The sequence below is a fragment of the Durio zibethinus genome, chromosome 16 (genome assembly GCF_047325235.1).
Source record: "Durio zibethinus cultivar Kanyao isolate XHJ-2024 chromosome 16, ASM4732523v1, whole genome shotgun sequence".
In the NCBI taxonomy this organism is placed as follows: Eukaryota; Viridiplantae; Streptophyta; class Magnoliopsida; order Malvales; family Malvaceae; genus Durio; species Durio zibethinus.
The window spans coordinates 671,376-688,463 of record NC_143177.1 but is presented as its reverse complement, the minus strand read 5'-3'; the positions used below and the strand labels follow the sequence as shown (position 1 = coordinate 688,463).

At 34.6% G+C, this 17,088-nt stretch overlaps 6 protein-coding genes across 6 annotated transcripts; all 6 read right to left on the bottom strand.

The window, feature by feature from the left end:
• Positions 1-2,302: 2,302 nt before the first annotated feature.
• On the bottom strand, positions 2,303-3,209 carry LOC111293059 (major allergen Pru av 1-like). The gene is made up of 2 exons (XM_089745090.1): positions 2,933-3,209; positions 2,303-2,837 (listed from the first exon to the last, which is right to left on the bottom strand). Exons 1-2 carry the CDS (start codon positions 3,114-3,116, stop codon positions 2,539-2,541), a joined length of 483 nt encoding a protein of 160 aa, XP_089601216.1. The 5' UTR covers positions 3,117-3,209; the 3' UTR covers positions 2,303-2,538.
• A 1,283-nt stretch (positions 3,210-4,492) lies between these two features.
• Positions 4,493-5,872, bottom strand: LOC149514186 (major strawberry allergen Fra a 1-2-like). The gene is made up of 2 exons (XM_089745089.1): positions 5,198-5,872; positions 4,493-5,094 (listed from the first exon to the last, which is right to left on the bottom strand). Exons 1-2 carry the CDS (start codon positions 5,379-5,381, stop codon positions 4,799-4,801), a joined length of 480 nt encoding a protein of 159 aa, XP_089601215.1. The 5' UTR covers positions 5,382-5,872; the 3' UTR covers positions 4,493-4,798.
• A 117-nt stretch (positions 5,873-5,989) lies between these two features.
• LOC111293050 (major allergen Pru av 1-like) lies at positions 5,990-6,893 on the bottom strand. Its single transcript, XM_022885762.2, has 2 exons — positions 6,610-6,893; positions 5,990-6,514 (listed from the first exon to the last, which is right to left on the bottom strand). The coding sequence occupies exons 1-2, from the start codon at positions 6,791-6,793 to the stop codon at positions 6,216-6,218; spliced, it is 483 nt and encodes a 160-aa protein (XP_022741497.2). The 5' UTR covers positions 6,794-6,893; the 3' UTR covers positions 5,990-6,215.
• Positions 6,894-8,536: 1,643 nt separating this feature from the next.
• On the bottom strand, positions 8,537-10,297 carry LOC111293082 (major allergen Pru av 1-like). Its single transcript, XM_022885808.2, has 2 exons — positions 9,642-10,297; positions 8,537-9,538 (listed from the first exon to the last, which is right to left on the bottom strand). Exons 1-2 carry the CDS (start codon positions 9,823-9,825, stop codon positions 9,243-9,245), a joined length of 480 nt encoding a protein of 159 aa, XP_022741543.2. The 5' UTR covers positions 9,826-10,297; the 3' UTR covers positions 8,537-9,242.
• A 128-nt stretch (positions 10,298-10,425) lies between these two features.
• On the bottom strand, positions 10,426-11,340 carry LOC149514185 (major allergen Pru av 1-like). Its single transcript, XM_089745088.1, has 2 exons — positions 11,056-11,340; positions 10,426-10,960 (listed from the first exon to the last, which is right to left on the bottom strand). The coding sequence occupies exons 1-2, from the start codon at positions 11,237-11,239 to the stop codon at positions 10,662-10,664; spliced, it is 483 nt and encodes a 160-aa protein (XP_089601214.1). The 5' UTR covers positions 11,240-11,340; the 3' UTR covers positions 10,426-10,661.
• A 2,067-nt stretch (positions 11,341-13,407) lies between these two features.
• LOC149514184 (major allergen Pru ar 1-like) lies at positions 13,408-16,618 on the bottom strand. The gene is made up of 3 exons (XM_089745087.1): positions 16,453-16,618; positions 14,031-14,176; positions 13,408-13,935 (listed from the first exon to the last, which is right to left on the bottom strand). Exons 1-3 carry the CDS (start codon positions 16,488-16,490, stop codon positions 13,637-13,639), a joined length of 483 nt encoding a protein of 160 aa, XP_089601213.1. The 5' UTR covers positions 16,491-16,618; the 3' UTR covers positions 13,408-13,636.
• Between the last annotated feature and the right edge of the window lie 470 nt (positions 16,619-17,088).

Below are 17,088 nucleotides of genomic sequence, written 5' to 3'. Positions count from 1 at the left end.
AGCACATAAAAAAACAAGAAGTTTGTACCCAGTAAATAGCGTGTTCATATGGTTTTTGCTAAGGCTTGTGTTGTATTCAAGAATGGCTGCCACAGGTCAATTGGCCTTTAAAATTAAATTTTCTCTGTTCGTAGAGTATAATATTTTGTCAACAAATTGTACCTAATGCCGCAAACAATGTTAGGCAAAAAATGATTAGAACCCCCCTTCAAAGTTGACTTACTCTTAATGCTGCTGGCTTCCTGATTTTTACGTTCTTTTTCTTTCAATATCATGCATCCTAGCAAGAGGCTTTAGTCTAACAATTAGGCTGGATGTTAGTCTGTGCAATACGCTTCAATCTGGCAACAAGTTACATCTTTTAGTTAGCAGAGTTCATCAGACATGACCCAATTTGTCCAAATCTGATTTTTTTTTTTTTTTGGGTGAGGGGAGGAGCATATGGTTAAATGACCCTGGCAGCCATGGCTGTTTGTTGGAGCTCAGGCTTGTTGAATTTAAAATTCCGAAAAAACTAGGTGTCTATGTCTCACAAGCAGGTTGGATGTCTAATGACGAAGAATCAATTAAGGAATTTCTGGCAGAAATAGTTTGGCTGCTTAGGTATCTTTTCTGAAAAAATTGATCATACCATGTGTTCAGTAATTTGGCAAATCTTGATAGATGAAGATAAATGGATAATGCAGCAACTCATTTGCAGTACATTGCTTGAATCCATCACAGTTTCTAGTAAATGCTCCTTAATTCTCCTGGACCAACAATGCAAAAAGTAAAAGGTCAAAAAAAAAAAAAGAAAAAACAAAAAGCAACTCCCTCACACAAGCACAAATCCATTCTACATCTAATTTATGATCATTGAAGTGGATCCAATCTCAATATTGGGATTTTCAGTAGGAGCCAGGATTTGCCAGGAGTTAAGCTTCAACAGCCTTGAATAATTCCAAGGCCTTTTCTTTGCCTGCCTTGATTCCCTCTTCTGTGATCTCGAAGTCACCAATGGTGTAATATTTACTAGTGATCTTACATATGGATCCCCCGGCAGGAGATGGTTCCAACTTGACATTGTTCATCAATAGATTATTGGTTAAATCAATAGATTATTTGTGCCACTTTGTGAATCCCATCCTATCTCACATGTCAACATGGTTAAAACGATGATCATACATGAAAGATTTAGGCTCAATTTGATGCGTGTTCGGTCATAAAATAGCATCCATGACGCCAGGGAGTCCCTCCCACCATGCATCCAAAGGGGGTCTTTGGGTGTACTTGTTGATAATTGTTTGTTATTTTCCTGGGAATAAAACATGTTGCAAGTTGCAATAAAGCAACAAAATAACATGAAATGGTTAGAAATCATGACAGTACATGTCGCAAAATTTATCCGAGTGACAGCATAGGGCCAGCTTTCATCCTGTCAGGATCCTGATCAGCCAAAATTGATCAATGTTTGTGTCAAATTTGAACATGGTTATGTACCTATGTTCATGTAAGATAAACAAAAACTGAAACTTTTGAGAATGCTCCTTTTATCCACATTAAATATATATAATTTTCTAATTGCTCTTCAATTAGGCCCCCTGTTTTTCCCATAATTCTCTCTTTGCCCCCACTTAAGTTTTTATAACCTTGAACTTCACTGTTGGGTACTTAGAACATCTTGACCTTCAATGCCCTTCGAAAATAGAATTGATTGATTATTTTGCAGAGAATTTTTAGGCATGGAGATGTGAACCTGAAGCTGCAGTATTTATAGAGTGAGATCGAAGAACAGCTTTTCTAGGTGATTTCTTCATACTATACTGGACGGTTTCAGTTTGGCAATGTAATCATTAGTTTTCACTAGACAATTGATTCAGGTTTGTGTATTCTTCGATCAAGAACAAATTTGTGGATCTTGAAAGCTGTCAATATCAGAAGAAGATTAAAAAGAAAGAACTCTAATATTTTAAGCATGGAAGACCTTGAATCAAGTGCGTGGACTGTTACGAACTCGCAACTATGTTGACTAACTTAGAAAAGGGTTTTGAAGTTAGGTTCACTTGCAGCTTTTAGCCACAGGTGAACCAAAGACGCTGCTTCATAGCATATTTCTCCTCAGTGTTCATATGTACATATTGTTTATCAGGAGTTGAGGACTTAGTCTTACAGCCCATATCAAGTTATTAGGGGGAAATTTTAGGCAACGAATGTCAAATTCTTTATGACTTTAGGTTCATATCTTGGAAATAGGAGGGATTTGGATTTCATCATCACTCCTGGTTCACCTTAAAAAATTTACGACAGAAAAAAAAAAAAGAAATTGCAAATAATAAAAGCTTGATTGCTTTATATTTTTCATTTCATGTATCAAATATAATACAACTCAAACTCCTTAATTATATAATGAAAACACAGACGATCACGGCCAGAGACCACCACTCTTATTAGCCATTGAAGGAAAGTTTGGCAAAAAGCAAATAAGAAAAATCAAAATCACACCATTAAAAGGGATATGATATGAAGAACAGCAAGCAGGAGCTGCGAAATGAAAGCAACCTAGTTGTAGAGATCAGGATTTGCCAAGAGGTAAGCTTCAACAGCCTTGTACATTCCGGAGGCCCTTTCTTTGCCAGCCTTAATTTGCTCTTCATTGATCTCAATGTCACCAATGGTATAATACTTGCTGGTGCTCTTGCAAATTGATCCTCCATCTGGTGCTGCCTCAAACTTGGTCTCATAACTGATTTTCTCAAGTGTGTTCATGAAAGCATCTCCTTCGATCACACTATAACTGTATGAGAAGTTCTCCTTGTCTATTCCTTCAACCTTTTGTTTCGCATACTTGAATTGGCTGCCTACAATTGTTACCAAGCAAAAATCTTACATACTATTGTATTTCTCAAAATTAGAAAATGGAAAGGAATTCATGTGGCAAGAAATGAAAACTAACCTTCACCAAAAGTAATCTTCTTGATACTTCCGGGCCCACCATCTCCTTCAAGGAGCTCAGAGCTCTTGATTGCTTGTGGCACAACCTTGGGGAAAAGATTGTCACCATCAAGAACAAAGGCTTTGAACATCTTGGATGGGGGGATTGAGGTAGCAACCTCCATTCCGAAAGTGACAACACCCATGATTCTACAACAGGAGTTTGAAAATGTTCAAATTGGAGGAAGATAAAACAAAGAGAAAAAGAGGATGATTAACTGAGTATTTTGAGATGTGGGAAGAAGTGAGAACTAAGATGGTATTTATAGTTGCTACACTTTCAAAGAATTTGCAGTGGTCAAATAAAGCACCCTGCATGAGAGCTAATTGATCATTTTAAAATGTTGTACCAACCTATAGGAGCAAAAAAAAAAAATCATTTGACCACTTTGTTAATAGATGGTGCCATGGGGCCTTTTGGCATGTATACAGACTGCAAAATTTCAATATAATAACAGCAAAGTGGATTTCAGAAGGCAGCAACAATTTGACAAAATTAAGTTGTGAAGATGAAGGCGGCTTTGGTTGACTAACGACTTAATTATCATAAGTGAGAAAAGAAAGACCAAAAGATATAAAAAAATAAATATAATATTATATATATTTATTCTATCAAATTAAAGCTTGAGAAGACTTGGTGGACTATCTAGAAAGCAAGTAGTGAAAGAAGTAATAGGTATTTGGAATCCATGTACCCGTGACTTTTTTAAAATATACGAAAATAAAATAAAAAATTTTTTTATTTTTATTTTACATATTTAAATATTTTTTATAAATATATCTTTTTTAAATATAAATATATTAATTTTAATAAATCTAAAATAAAATTTATATTATTAAATAAAAAATTAATTTATTAAATATATATAAATTACAAGTATAAAATCAATATTATATTATCCATCTTTACACCTGTATTCGATAAAAAAATTTAAATCATATACATTCTTATCCCTTCCTTAAAATTTAATATCCATCCCATCTCAATACCATAAAAAATCTTATTCCTATTGAATTTAAAGAAGATTTGACATCCCTGTTTACCTCCAATTAAGTTTTTATAACCTTCAACTTCACTGTTGGGTATTCGGAACATCTTGATTACTACCATTTCTCATTGGTTGGATGAATTATGGCTATTTTTTGTACTTGGGTCTTCTGCACATGAGCCATAAGTGAACTGCCAGACGACCCTGCTTTGAAACTTCTCTTTATCTACATGTTTAGCAATTCTTGGAGTTTGAAATTTTCCCAATGTTATATCATTTCATCAAAAAAATAAAATAAAATAAAATTTCTCTATACTATCTGATGTCACTATGTCAGCATCCTTTTGGAAAATGGTAGTGGCATTCATCATATCAATTACCCAAAATTTTACCATAAACCCTTTTCTTTAAAAACGTGGGGAAGCCTTTGTGGATTTAAATTTCCGTAATAATTTGTCTTCCAGGTTGCATCAAGGAATATGTGTCAGAATAAGTTTCATATTTCTTCTGAAACTTGACTTTGTTATGTTCAATATATAATTAGTAAATCTTGAAAGATGAAGATGCTGGACTCATCATTTTCTATGGATGGCTTGATCTCACAACAATTTGTTAATGCAGTTGACATTTACAGTTCAAGCTTGCAGGTAATCTCAGACAAACTATGAACTGTTATTAGCAATCTGAAGGCCAATCTGAAGGCCATATCATATGGACTGACAGACAACTGCAAAAACTAAAAAAGTAAAAAAGAAAAGGCAATTCTCTCTCGCTCAAAGCGCACATATGTTCCACACTGTCTGATCATTGAAGTGGATGCTATTTCAATAATGGGATTTTTAATAGGCATCTGGATTTGCTAGGAGGTAGGCTTCTATAGCTTTGAACAATCCCAAAGCCTTTTCTTTGCCTGCCTTGATTGCCTCTTCCTTGAGCTCAAAGTCATCAATGGTGTAATACTTACTAGTAGTCTTACACACGGATCCCCCAGCTGCAGAGAGCTTTAACTTTGTCTCATAAGTGATTTTCTCAAGTTTGTTCATCAAAGCATCGCCTTCGATCACGCTGTAACGATGCACAAAATTTTCTTTGTCTAATGCTTCTACCTTCTGCTTCACGTAATTGAATTGGCTTCCTAAGAATGGAAAGACAAATATTAAAATGGAGCTGCATATCTAAGTTCCAATTCAATATATTATTCAAAGTATTTAGTTGCATCTATAAATTAATTGACCAACCTTCTTCAAAAGTAACTTTCTTGATGCTCCCAGGCTCACCATTGCCTTCAATGTACTCAACACTCTTAAAAGCCTGAGGAACAATCTTAGGAATGAGCTTGTCACCATCAAGGATACAAGCCTTAAACATCTTGGCTGGTGGGATTGTAGTAACAATCTCAGATTCATAAGTGAAAACTCCCATGATCACCTGACTTGGAAATGATCGAAGAATGAAAATAGAATTGATTGCTTATTTTGCAGAGAATTTTTAGGTGTGGAGATGTGAACCCGAAGCTGCATTATTTATAGAGTGAGATTAAAGAACAGCTTTTCTAGGTGATTGCTTCATATTATATTGGATGGTTTCAGTTTGGCAATGTAATCATTAGTTTTCAATTGACAGTTGATTCTGGTTTGTGCATTCTTCGATCAAGAACAAATTTATGGATCTTGAAAGCAGTCAATATCAGAAGAAGATTAAAAATAAAGAACTCTAATATTTTAAGCATGGAAGACATTGAATCAATTGCTTCAACTGTTAGGAACTCGTAACTATGTGGTAAATTGTAATTGGAAATGGAATGACTAACTTATATAAGGGTTTTGAAGTTAGATTCACTTGCAGCTTTTAGCCACAGGTGAACCAAAGACCCTGCTTCATGGCTTATTTCTGCTCTCACTGTTTACATGTTTTTATTGTTTATCAGCTGTCATAGATAGTCGTGGACTTGGTCTCACAGCCCATATCAAGTTATTAGCCTGTTTCACCTCAAAAGATTTATGACAAAAGAAAAAATAAATTGCAAATAATAAAAGCTTGATTACTATATTTTTTTCATTTCATATATCAAAGATAATACAACTCAAACTCCTTAATTATATAATAAAAATAGAGATGATCACAGCCAGAGACCATCATTCTTATTAGCCATTGAAGGAAAGTTTGTCAAAAAGCAAAAAAGAAAAATCAAATTCACACCATTAAAAGGGAGATGATATGAAGAATAGCAAGCAGGAGCTGTGAAATGAAAGCAACCTAGTTGTAGAGATCAGGATTTGCCAAGAGGTAAGCTTCAACAGCCTTATACATTCCGGACGCCCTTTCTTTGCCAGCCTTAATTTGCTCTTCATTGATCTCAATTTCGCCAATGGTGTAATACTTGCTGGTGCTCTTGCAAATTGATCCTCCATCTGGTGCTGCCACAAACTTGGTCTCATAACTGATTTTCTCAAGTGTGTTCATCAAAGCATCTCCTTCGATCACACTGTAACTGTATGAGAAGTTCTCCTTGTCTATTCCTTCAACCTTTTGTTTCACATACTTAAATTGGCTGCCTACATTTGTTACCAAGCAAAAATCTTACATACTATTGTATTTCTCAAAATTAGAAAATGGAAAGGAATTCATGTGGCAAGAAATGAAAACTAACCTTCACCAAAAGTAATCTTCTTGATACTTCCAGGCCCACCATCTCCTTCAACAAGCTCAGAACTCCTGATTGCTTGTGGCACAACCTTGGGGAAAAGATTGTCACCGTCAAGAACAAAGGCCTTGAACATTTTGGCTGGGGGGATTGAGGTAGCTACCTCCATTTCATACGTGACAACACCCATGATTCTACAATAGGAGTTTGAAAATGTTCAAATTGGAGGAAGATAAAAACAGAGAGAAAAAGAGGATGATTAACTGAGTATTTTGAGATGTGGGAAGAAGCGAGAACTAAGATGGTATTTATAGTTGCTATACTTTCAAAGAATTTGTAGTGGTCAAAAAAAGCACCCTGCATGAGAATTTCCATGGTAAATGGCTAATTGATCATTTTAAAATGTTGTACCAACCTATAGGAGCAAAAAAAAAAAAAAAATCATTTGACCATTTTGTTAATAGATGGTGCCATGGGGCCTTTTGGCATGTATACAGACTGCAAAATTTCAATATAATAACAGCAAAGTGGATTTCAGAAGGCAGCAACAATTTGACAAAATTAAGTTGTGAAGATGAAGGCGGCTTTGGTTGACTAACGACTTAATTATCGTAAGTGAGAAAAGAAAGACCAAAAGATATAAAAAAATAAATATAATATTATATATATTTATCCTATCAAATTAAAGCTTGAGAAGACTTGGTGGACTATCTAGAAAGCAAGTAGTGGAAGAAGTAATAGTTATTTGGAATCCATGTACCCATGACTTTTTTAAAATATACGAAAATAAAATATAATAAAATTTATTTTTATTTTACATATTTAAATATTTTTTATAAATATATCTTTTTTAAATATAAATATATTAATTTTAATAAATCAAAAATAAAATTTATATTATTAAATAAAAAATTAATTTATTAAATATATATAAATTACAATAACAAAATCCATATTATATTATCCATTTTTATACCCGTATTCTGTTAAGAATATTGACTCAAATCCTATAAAAGATTTATTTGAGAGTTGTTAGAGATTTGTTTGAGATTTGTCAGATATTGCTTGATGGACAAGAAGACTTGCAAAAGAAAAATTTCAAGAGAAAAAGGATTCTTAATAGATATGTTTGACTTGCAAGAGAAGAATTCTAAAAGGAAATTGATTTTTAATAGGCAAGTTTAACTTACAGAAAAAGAATTCTAAGAGGAGATGAATTCTTAATGGGCAAATTTGTATGGTTATAAATAGGTGAAGTCTCTAAAGGGTTAGGTATGAGAAAAAGATGTAAGAGAGTTGTAGGGTTTTGTGGGATAGACACCCCATAAGAGTATTAGGTCTCTACGTCTTATGGGTGTGTATGTTTGTTTGTGAGTGGAATAGAGGAGATTGAAAGGGTTCACATAGATATGATGTATGAGAGCATATGGATATGTGTTTAGTTATGTTGAAAGGGTGCACAAGGGTTTCAATTTGTGTTTGTTTGGGTTGAGAATACTCCATAGAACTAGAGGAGATTGAGAGTATCTTATGAGTATTGATTGTTGAGTAAGGTTGATGATTTGATGTAAGTTTGTAATTCTCTACAACAAGTAGATCTTGTTTCTCATCCGTGGATGTAGGTCAGTTGGACCGAACCACGTTAAACTATTGTCTGTTCTGTGTTTGATTTATTATTGATTTCACTTCCGCTGGTAGGATTGGATTAGAGGCTTTTAGCCCAACACATTCGATAAAAAAATTTAAATCATATACATTCTTATCCCTTCCTTAAAATTTAATATCCATCCCATCTCAATACCATAAAAAATCTTATTCTTATTGAATTTAAAGAAGATTTGACATCCCTGTTTACCTCCAATTAAGTTTTTATAACCTTCAACTTCACTGTTGGGTATTCGGAACATCTTGATTACTATCATTTCTCATTGGTTGGATGAATTATGGCTATTTTTTGTACTTGGGTTTTCTGCACATGAGCCATAAGTGAACTGCCAGACGACCCTGCTTTGAAACTTCTCTTTATCTACATGTTTGGCAATTCTTGGAGTTTGAAATTTTCCCAATGTTATATCATTTCATCAAAAAAATAAAATAAAATAAAATTTCTCTATACTATCTGATGTCACTATGTCAGCATCCTTTTGGAAAATGGTAGTGGCATTCATCATATCAATTACCCAAAATTTTACCATAAACCCTTTTCTTTAAAAACGTGGGGAAGCCTTTGTGGATTTAAATTTCCGTAATAATTTGTCTTCCAGGTTGCATCAAGGAATATGTGTCAGAATAAGTTTCATATTTCTTCTGAAACTTGACTTTGTTATGTTCAATATATAATTAGTAAATCTTGAAAGATGAAGATGCTGGACTCATCATTTTCTATGGATGGCTTGATCTCACAACAATTTGTTAATGCAGTTGACATTTACAGTTCAAGCTTGCAGGTAATCTCAGACAAACTATGAACTGTTATTAGCAATCTGAAGGCCAATCTGAAGGCCATATCATATGGACTGACAGACAACTGCAAAAACTAAAAAAGTAAAAAAGAAAAGGCAATTCTCTCTCGCTCAAAGCGCACATATGTTCCACACTGTCTGATCATTGAAGTGGATGCTATTTCAATAATGGGATTTTTAATAGGCATCTGGATTTGCTAGGAGGTAGGCTTCAATAGCTTTGAACAATCCCAAAGCCTTTTCTTTGCCTGCCTTGATTGCCTCTTCCTTGAGCTCAAAGTCATCAATGGTGTAATACTTACTAGTAGTCTTACACACGGATCCCCCAGCTGCAGAGAGCTTTAACTTTGTCTCATAAGTGATTTTCTCAAGGTTGTTCATCAAAGCATCGCCTTCGATCACGCTGTAACGACACACAAAATTTTCTTTGTCTAATGCTTCTACCTTCTGCTTCACGTAATTGAATTGGCTTCCTAAGAATGGAAAGACAAATATTAAAATGGAGCTGCATATCTAAGTTCCAATTCAATATATTATTCAAAGTATTTAGTTGCATCTATAAATTAATTGACTAACCTTCTTCAAAAGTAACTTTCTTGATGCTTCCAGGCTCACCATTGCCTTCAATGTACTCAACACTCTTAAAAGCCTGAGGAACAATCTTAGGAATGAGCTTGTCACCATCAAGGATACAAGCCTTAAACATCTTGGCTGGTGGGATTGTAGTAACAATCTCAGATTCATAAGTGAAAACTCCCATGATCACCTAGTGACTTGGAAATGATCGAAGAATGAAAATAGAATTGATTGCTTATTTTGCAGAGAATTTTTAGGTGTGGAGATGTGAACCCGAAGCTGCATTATTTATAGAGTGAGATTAAAGAACAGCTTTTCTAGGTGATTGCTTCATATTATATTGGATGGTTCAGTTTGGCAATGTAATCATTAGTTTTCAATTGACAGTTGATTCTGGTTTGTGCATTCTTCGATCAAGAACAAATTTATGGATCTTGAAAGCAGTCAATATCAGAAGAAGATTAAAAATAAAGAACTCTAATATTTTAAGCATGGAAGACATTGAATCAAGTGCTTCAACTGTTAGGAACTCGTAACTATGTGGTAAATTGTAATTGGAAATGGAATGACTAACTTATATAAGGGTTTTGAAGTTAGATTCACTTGCAGCTTTTAGCCACAGGTGAACCAAAGACCCTGCTTCATGGCTTATTTCTGCTCCCACTGTTCACATGTTTTTATTGTTTATCAGCTGTCATAGATAGTCGTGGACTTGGTCTCACAGCCCATATCAAGTTATTAGCCTGGTTCACCTCATAAGATTTATGACAAAAGAAAAAAGAAATTGCAAATAATAAAAGCTTGATTACTATATTTTTTTCATTTCATATATCAAAGATAATACAACTCAAACACCTTAATTATATAATAAAAATAGAGATGATCACAGCCAGAGACCATCATTCTTATTAGCCATTGAAGGAAAGTTTGTCAAAAAGCAAAAAAGAAAAATCAAATTCACACCATTAAAAGGGAGATGATATGAAGAATAGCAAGCAGGAGCTGTGAAATGAAAGCAACCTAGTTGTAGAGATCAGGATTTGCCAAGAGGTAAGCTTCAACAGCCTTATACATTCCGGACGCCCTTTCTTTGCCAGCCTTAATTTGCTCTTCATTGATCTCAATTTCACCAATGGTGTAATACTTGCTGGTGCTCTTGCAAATTGATCCTCCATCTGGTGCTGCCACAAACTTGGTCTCATAACTGATTTTCTCAAGTGTGTTCACGAAAGCATCTCCTTCGATCACACTATAACTGTATGAGAAGTTCTCCTTGTCTATTCCTTCAACCTTTTGTTTCGCATACTTGAATTGGCTGCCTACAATTGTTACCAAGCAAAAATCTTACATACTATTGTATTTCTCAAAATTAGAAAATGGAAAGGAATTCATGTGGCAAGAAATGAAAACTAACCTTCACCAAAAGTAATCTTCTTGACACTTCCAGGCCCACCATCGCCTTCAACAAGCTCAGAACTCTTGATTGCTTGTGGCACAACCTTGGGGAAAAGATTGTCACCGTCAAGAACAAAGGCCTTGAACATCTTGGCTGGGGGGATTGAGGTAGCTACCTCCATTTCATACGTGACAACACCCATGATTCTACAATAGGAGTTTGAAAATGTTCAAATTGGAGGAAGATAAAAACAGAGAGAAAAAGAGGATGATTAACTGAGTATTTTGAGATGTGGGAAGAAGCGAGAACTAAGATGGTATTTATAGTTGCTATACTTTCAAAGAATTTGTAGTGGTCAAAAAAAGCACCCTGCATGAGTATTTCCATGGTAAATGGCTAATTGATCATTTTAAAATGTTGTACCAACCTATAGGAGCAAAAAAAAAAAAAAAAAAAATCATTTAACCATTTTGTTAATAGATGGTGCCATGGGGCCATTTGGCATGTATACAGACTGCAAAATTTCAATATAATAACAGCAAAGTGGATTTCAGAAGGCAGCAACAATTTGACAAAATTAAGTTGTGAAGATGAAGGCGCCTTTGGTTGACTAACGACTTAATTATCGTAAGTGAGAAAAGAAAGACCAAAAGATATAAAAAAATAAATATAATATTATATATATTTATCCTATCAAATTAAAGCTTGAGAAGACTTGGTGGACTATCTAGAAAGCAAGTAGTGGAAGAAGTAATAGTTATTTGGAATCCATGTACCCGTGACTTTTTTAAAATATACGAAAATAAAATATAATAAAATTTATTTTTATTTAACATATTTAAATATTTTTTATAAATATATCTTTTTTAAATATAAATATATTAATTTTCATAAATCTAAAATAAAATTTATATTATTAAATAAAAAATTAATTTATTAAATATATATAAATTACAATAACAAAATCCATATTATATTATCCATTTTTATACCCGTATTCGATAAAAAAATTTAAATCATATACATTCTTATCCCTTCCTTAAAATTTAATATCCATCCCATCTCAATACCATAAAAAATCTTATTCCTATTGAATTTAAAGAAGATTTGACATCCCTGTTTACCTCCAATTAAGTTTTTATAACCTTGAACTTCACTGTTGGGTATTCGGAACATCTTGATTACTACCATTTCTCATTGGTTGGATGAATTATGGCTATTTTTTGTAGTTGGGTCTTCTGCACATGAGCCATAAGTGAACTGCCAGACGACCCTGCTTTGAAACTTCTCTTTATCTACATGTTTGGCAATTCTTGGAGTTTGAAATTTTCCCAATGTTATATCATTTCATCAAAAAAATAAAATAAAATAAAATTTCTCTATACTATCTATCTGATGTCACTATGTCAGCATCCTTTTGGAAAATGGTAGTGGCATTCATCATATCAATTACCCAAAATTTTACTATAAACCCTTTTCTTTAAAAACGTGGGGAAGCCTTTGTGGATTTAAATTTCCATAATAATTTGTCTTCCAGGTTGCATCAAGGACTATGTGTCAGAATAAGTTTCATATTTCTTCTGAAACTTGACTTTGTTATGTTCAATATATAATTAGTAAATCTTGAAAGACGAAGATGCTGGACTCATCATTTTCGATGGATGGCTTGATCTCACAACAATTTATTAATGCAGTTGACATTTACAGTTCAAGCTTGCAGGTAATCTCAGACAAACTATGAACTCTTACTAGCAATCTGAAGGCCATATCATATGGACTGACTAACAACTACAAAAAAAAAAAAATGTAAAAAAGAAAAGGCAATTCTCTCTCACTCAAAGCACACATATGTTCCACACTGTCTGATCATTGAAGTGGATGCTATTTCAATAATGGGATTTTTAATAGGCATCTGGATTTGCTAGGAGGTAGGCTTCAATAGCTTTGAACAATCCCAAAGCCTGTTCTTTGCCTGCCTTGATTCCCTCTTCCTTGATCTCAAAGTCACCAATGGTGTAATATTTACTAGTAGTCTTACACACGGATCCCCCAGCTGCAGAGGGCTCTAAATTATAAAAGGGTTTTGAAGTTAGATTCACTTGCAGCTTTTAGCCACACGTGAATCAAAGACCCTGCTTCATTGCATACTTTCACTGTTCACATGTGCATATTGTTTATCAGCTCTCATAGACAGTTGTGGACTTGGTCTCACAGCTGATATCAAGTTATTAGGTGAAAATTTTAGGCAACAAATGTCAAATTCTTTATCTGACTTTAGGTTCAGATCTTGGAAATAGAAGGGATTTGGATTTCGTCATCAATCCTGATTCAGGTCAAAAAATTTATGACAAAAAAAAAAGAAATTACAAATAATAAAAGCTTGATTACCATATATTTTTCATTTCATATATCAAATATGATACAACTCAAACTTCTTAATTATGTAATGAAAACACAGATGATCACGGCAAGAGATCACCACTCTTATTAGCCATTGAAGGAAAGTTTGGCAAAAAGCAAACAAGAAAAATCAAAATCACACCATTAAAAGGGATATGATATGAAGAACAGCAAGCAGGAGCTGTGAAATGAAAGCAACCTAGTTGTAGAGATCAGGATTTGCCAAGAGGTAAGCTTCAACAGCCTTGTACATTCCTGACGCCCTTTCTTTGCCAGCCTTAATTTGCTCTTCATTGATCTCAATGTCACCAATGGTATAATACTTGCTGGTGCTCTTGCAAATTGATCCTCCATCTGGTGCTGCCACAAACTTGGTCTCATAACTGATTTTCTCAAGTGTGTTCATCAAAGCATCTCCTTCGATCACACTGTAACTGTATGAGAAGTTCTCCTTGTCTATTCCTTCAACCTTTTGTTTCACATACTTGAATTGGCTGCCTACATTTGTTACCAAGCAAAAACTTACATACTATTGTATTTCTCAAAATTAGAAAATGGAAAGGAATTTCATGTGGCAAGAAATGAAAACTAACCTTCACCAAAAGTAATCTTCTTGATACTTCCGGGCCCACCATCTCCTTCAAGGAGCTCAGAGCTCTTGATTGCATGTGGCACAACCTTGGGGAAAAGGTTGTCACCGTCAAGAACAAAGGCCTTGAACATCTTGGATGGGGGGATTTGTTGGGATTTGCCTTGAATCTCAGAATCCCACATCGAAAGTTAAGTAAGTTTGAATTTGTCTTGTATCCCACATCGGGAGTTTAGTAAAGGTATAAAGGGTTTCACCCCTATAAATAAGATGTTTTGGTTTTAGTTTAGTAACCCCAGAGAGTTAGACACCAAGAGAATAGCTAAGTGAGTAGGCTATTAAAGGGTGTAATTGGGTTTTGGGTTAAGTTTTGAGTAAGGAGTTTTAGGAGACTTTTCTCATTCTAAAAGTCTCACAATTGTAAAGATTTATTTGATAGTGGATTAGATTTGGAGTAGGCCATTTTGAGTTGGGCTGAACCAAATATATTTGTGTTTTCTTATTCTTGATTTGAGCTTGTTATTTTGTGTGTGGTTGCTGCGCGTGGGTATTGTTGTTTTTCCCAACAAGTGGTATCAGAGCGAGGTTCTAGGTTCGAGGTTCTAGGTTCGTGGGTCCAAGAGATCGTGAAGCAGTGTTTGAAGATGTCTGAAGAAGGTATGTCTGGTATGTCTATGTCTAAGTTTGAGATTCCGTTATTTGATGGAAAGAGTAATTTTATGTTATGGCAAAGTACGATTCAAGATCTGTTAGTACAACAAGGATTGGATCAGGCATTGGAGAGTAGTAAGCCTGAAGGAATGTCTGATGCTAATTGGAATAGGATTCAGAAGAAGGCTGTTAGTACTATTAGATTGGCGTTAGCTCCAGAAGTAAAGTACAATGTGTTGACTGAGAGTACTCCGAAGAGTTTGTGGGATAAGCTTGAAGGTATTTATGCTTCGAAGTCGTTGACTAATAGATTATGTTTGAAGATGGATCTGTATTCTCTGAAGATGGAAGAAGGTATGAGTCTTCATAATCACCTGAATGAATTTAATAAATTGGTTTCTCAATTGCTAGCGATTTCTGTTGATGAGTTAAAAGATGAAGAGAAAGCTTTAATTTTGCTGTCATCTTTGCCCAAGTCTTATAGGCCTTTAGTTCAGACTGTGTTGGTAGGTAGGTCTACTTTGAAGTTGGATGATGTGACTACCCTGTTGCGTGAGAATGAAAGGTTTATGGGAGCTCAGAACTCATCACCTGGGGGGAGTACACTAGCTGTAGAGGGTTTTGATCGAGGGAGGACTCAAAAGAGGATTGATGGATCAAGATGGAGATCTAAGTCAAGAGACAGAGATTACAATGATGTAGAATGTTATTATTGTGGTAAGAAGGGACATATCCAAGTGCGCTGCAGGAAGCTGAGAAGGGATATGGCTGCTTTCAAAAGGGCGAATGATGAGAAGAAATCAGATGAAGAAAAGAGTGATACTGCTGCTATTTTGTCTGATGATGATGATGTTGTTTTGACAACTTGTGTGGATGAGACCCAGACTTTGAAAAGTGACAAAGGTTGGGTTTTAGATTCAGCTGCTACAGTTCATGTTTGCAATGATAGGAGCTGTTTTGTGGAGTTGAATGAGAATGAAAAGTATGGGGATATTGTGGTTGCTAACAAAGAAAATGTGCAGATTCAAGGCATTGGGAGTGTTCGCCTTAAATCTCACAATGGTGTTATTAGGACACTTCGTCATGTAAGGTATGTACCAAATTGTCACTACAATTTGATTGCTTTGGGTGAGTTAGCTTCTCGAGGGTACACATATTATGGTAGTAATGATTGGTTGAAAGTGTACAAGAATGGTAGTGTGATTCTACAAGGGAATAGGGTCAATCACTTGTACATGTTTGATGGAGGCTCAGTTGCTGGAATGCCTGTGATGAAAGAAAAGAAGAAAGGTAAGCATGTTAGCTTTGCAGATACTGTTGAAGTGTTTGGAGATTCAAGTCAAGGGAGGATTTGTTGGGATTTGCCTTGAATCTCAGAATCCCACATCGAAAGTTAAGTAAGTTTGAATTTGTCTTGTATCCCACATCGGGAGTTTAGTAAAGGTATAAAGGGTTTCACCCCTATAAATAAGATGTTTTGGTTTTAGTTTAGTAACCCCAGAGAGTTAGACACCAAGAGAATAGCTAAGTGAGTAGGCTATTAAAGGGTGTAATTGGGTTTTGGGTTAAGTTTTGAGTAAGGAGTTTTAGGAGACTTTTCTCATTCTAAAAGTCTCACAATTGTAAAGATTTATTTGATAGTGGATTAGATTTGGAGTAGGCCATTTTGAGTTGGGCTGAACCAAATATATTTGTGTTTTCTTATTCTTGATTTGAGCTTGTTATTTTGTGTGTGGTTGCTGCGCGTGGGTATTGTTGTTTTTCCCAACAGGATTGAGGTAGCTACCTCCATTTCATAAGTGACAACACCCATGATTCTACACTAGGGGTTTGAAAATATCAAATTTAAGAAGATAAAACAGAGAGAAAAAAAGGATGATTAACTGAGTGTTTGAGGTGTGGGAAGAAGTGATTTCTAAGATGGTATTTATAGCTGCTATACTTTCAAAGAATTTGAGGTGGTCAAAAAAAGCACCTTGCATAAGTGAGAAAAGAAAGACCAAAAGAAATAAATAAATAAATATATTTACAAAAAACCAGAATCCCTTCCCAAGCCCTGTCAAACTAAAGCTTGAGAAGACATGGTGGACTATCTAGAAAGCAAGCAGTGAAAGAGGCAATTGCTGAGAAAATTTCAATGTGAACATAGAGTATGCAATATACATGTTTTTCAAACTCTTTTTTTATAAATAATATTTTTCAAACTCATATAAAGTTTACACATTATTTTTTATGTTTCCTTTTGTTTTCCCTTTTCCCTTCTGGTACCAGCTCTTCCTTATAGTAGCTAAAGAAAAAAATTTCCCCAAACTATGTTATTTGGATTCAGAGTAAATATTAAATATGGATATGTGTCCGACGTGAATACGTATAATTTTTTTTTTAAGTTTTTTGGTACAGTTGAAGGGTCG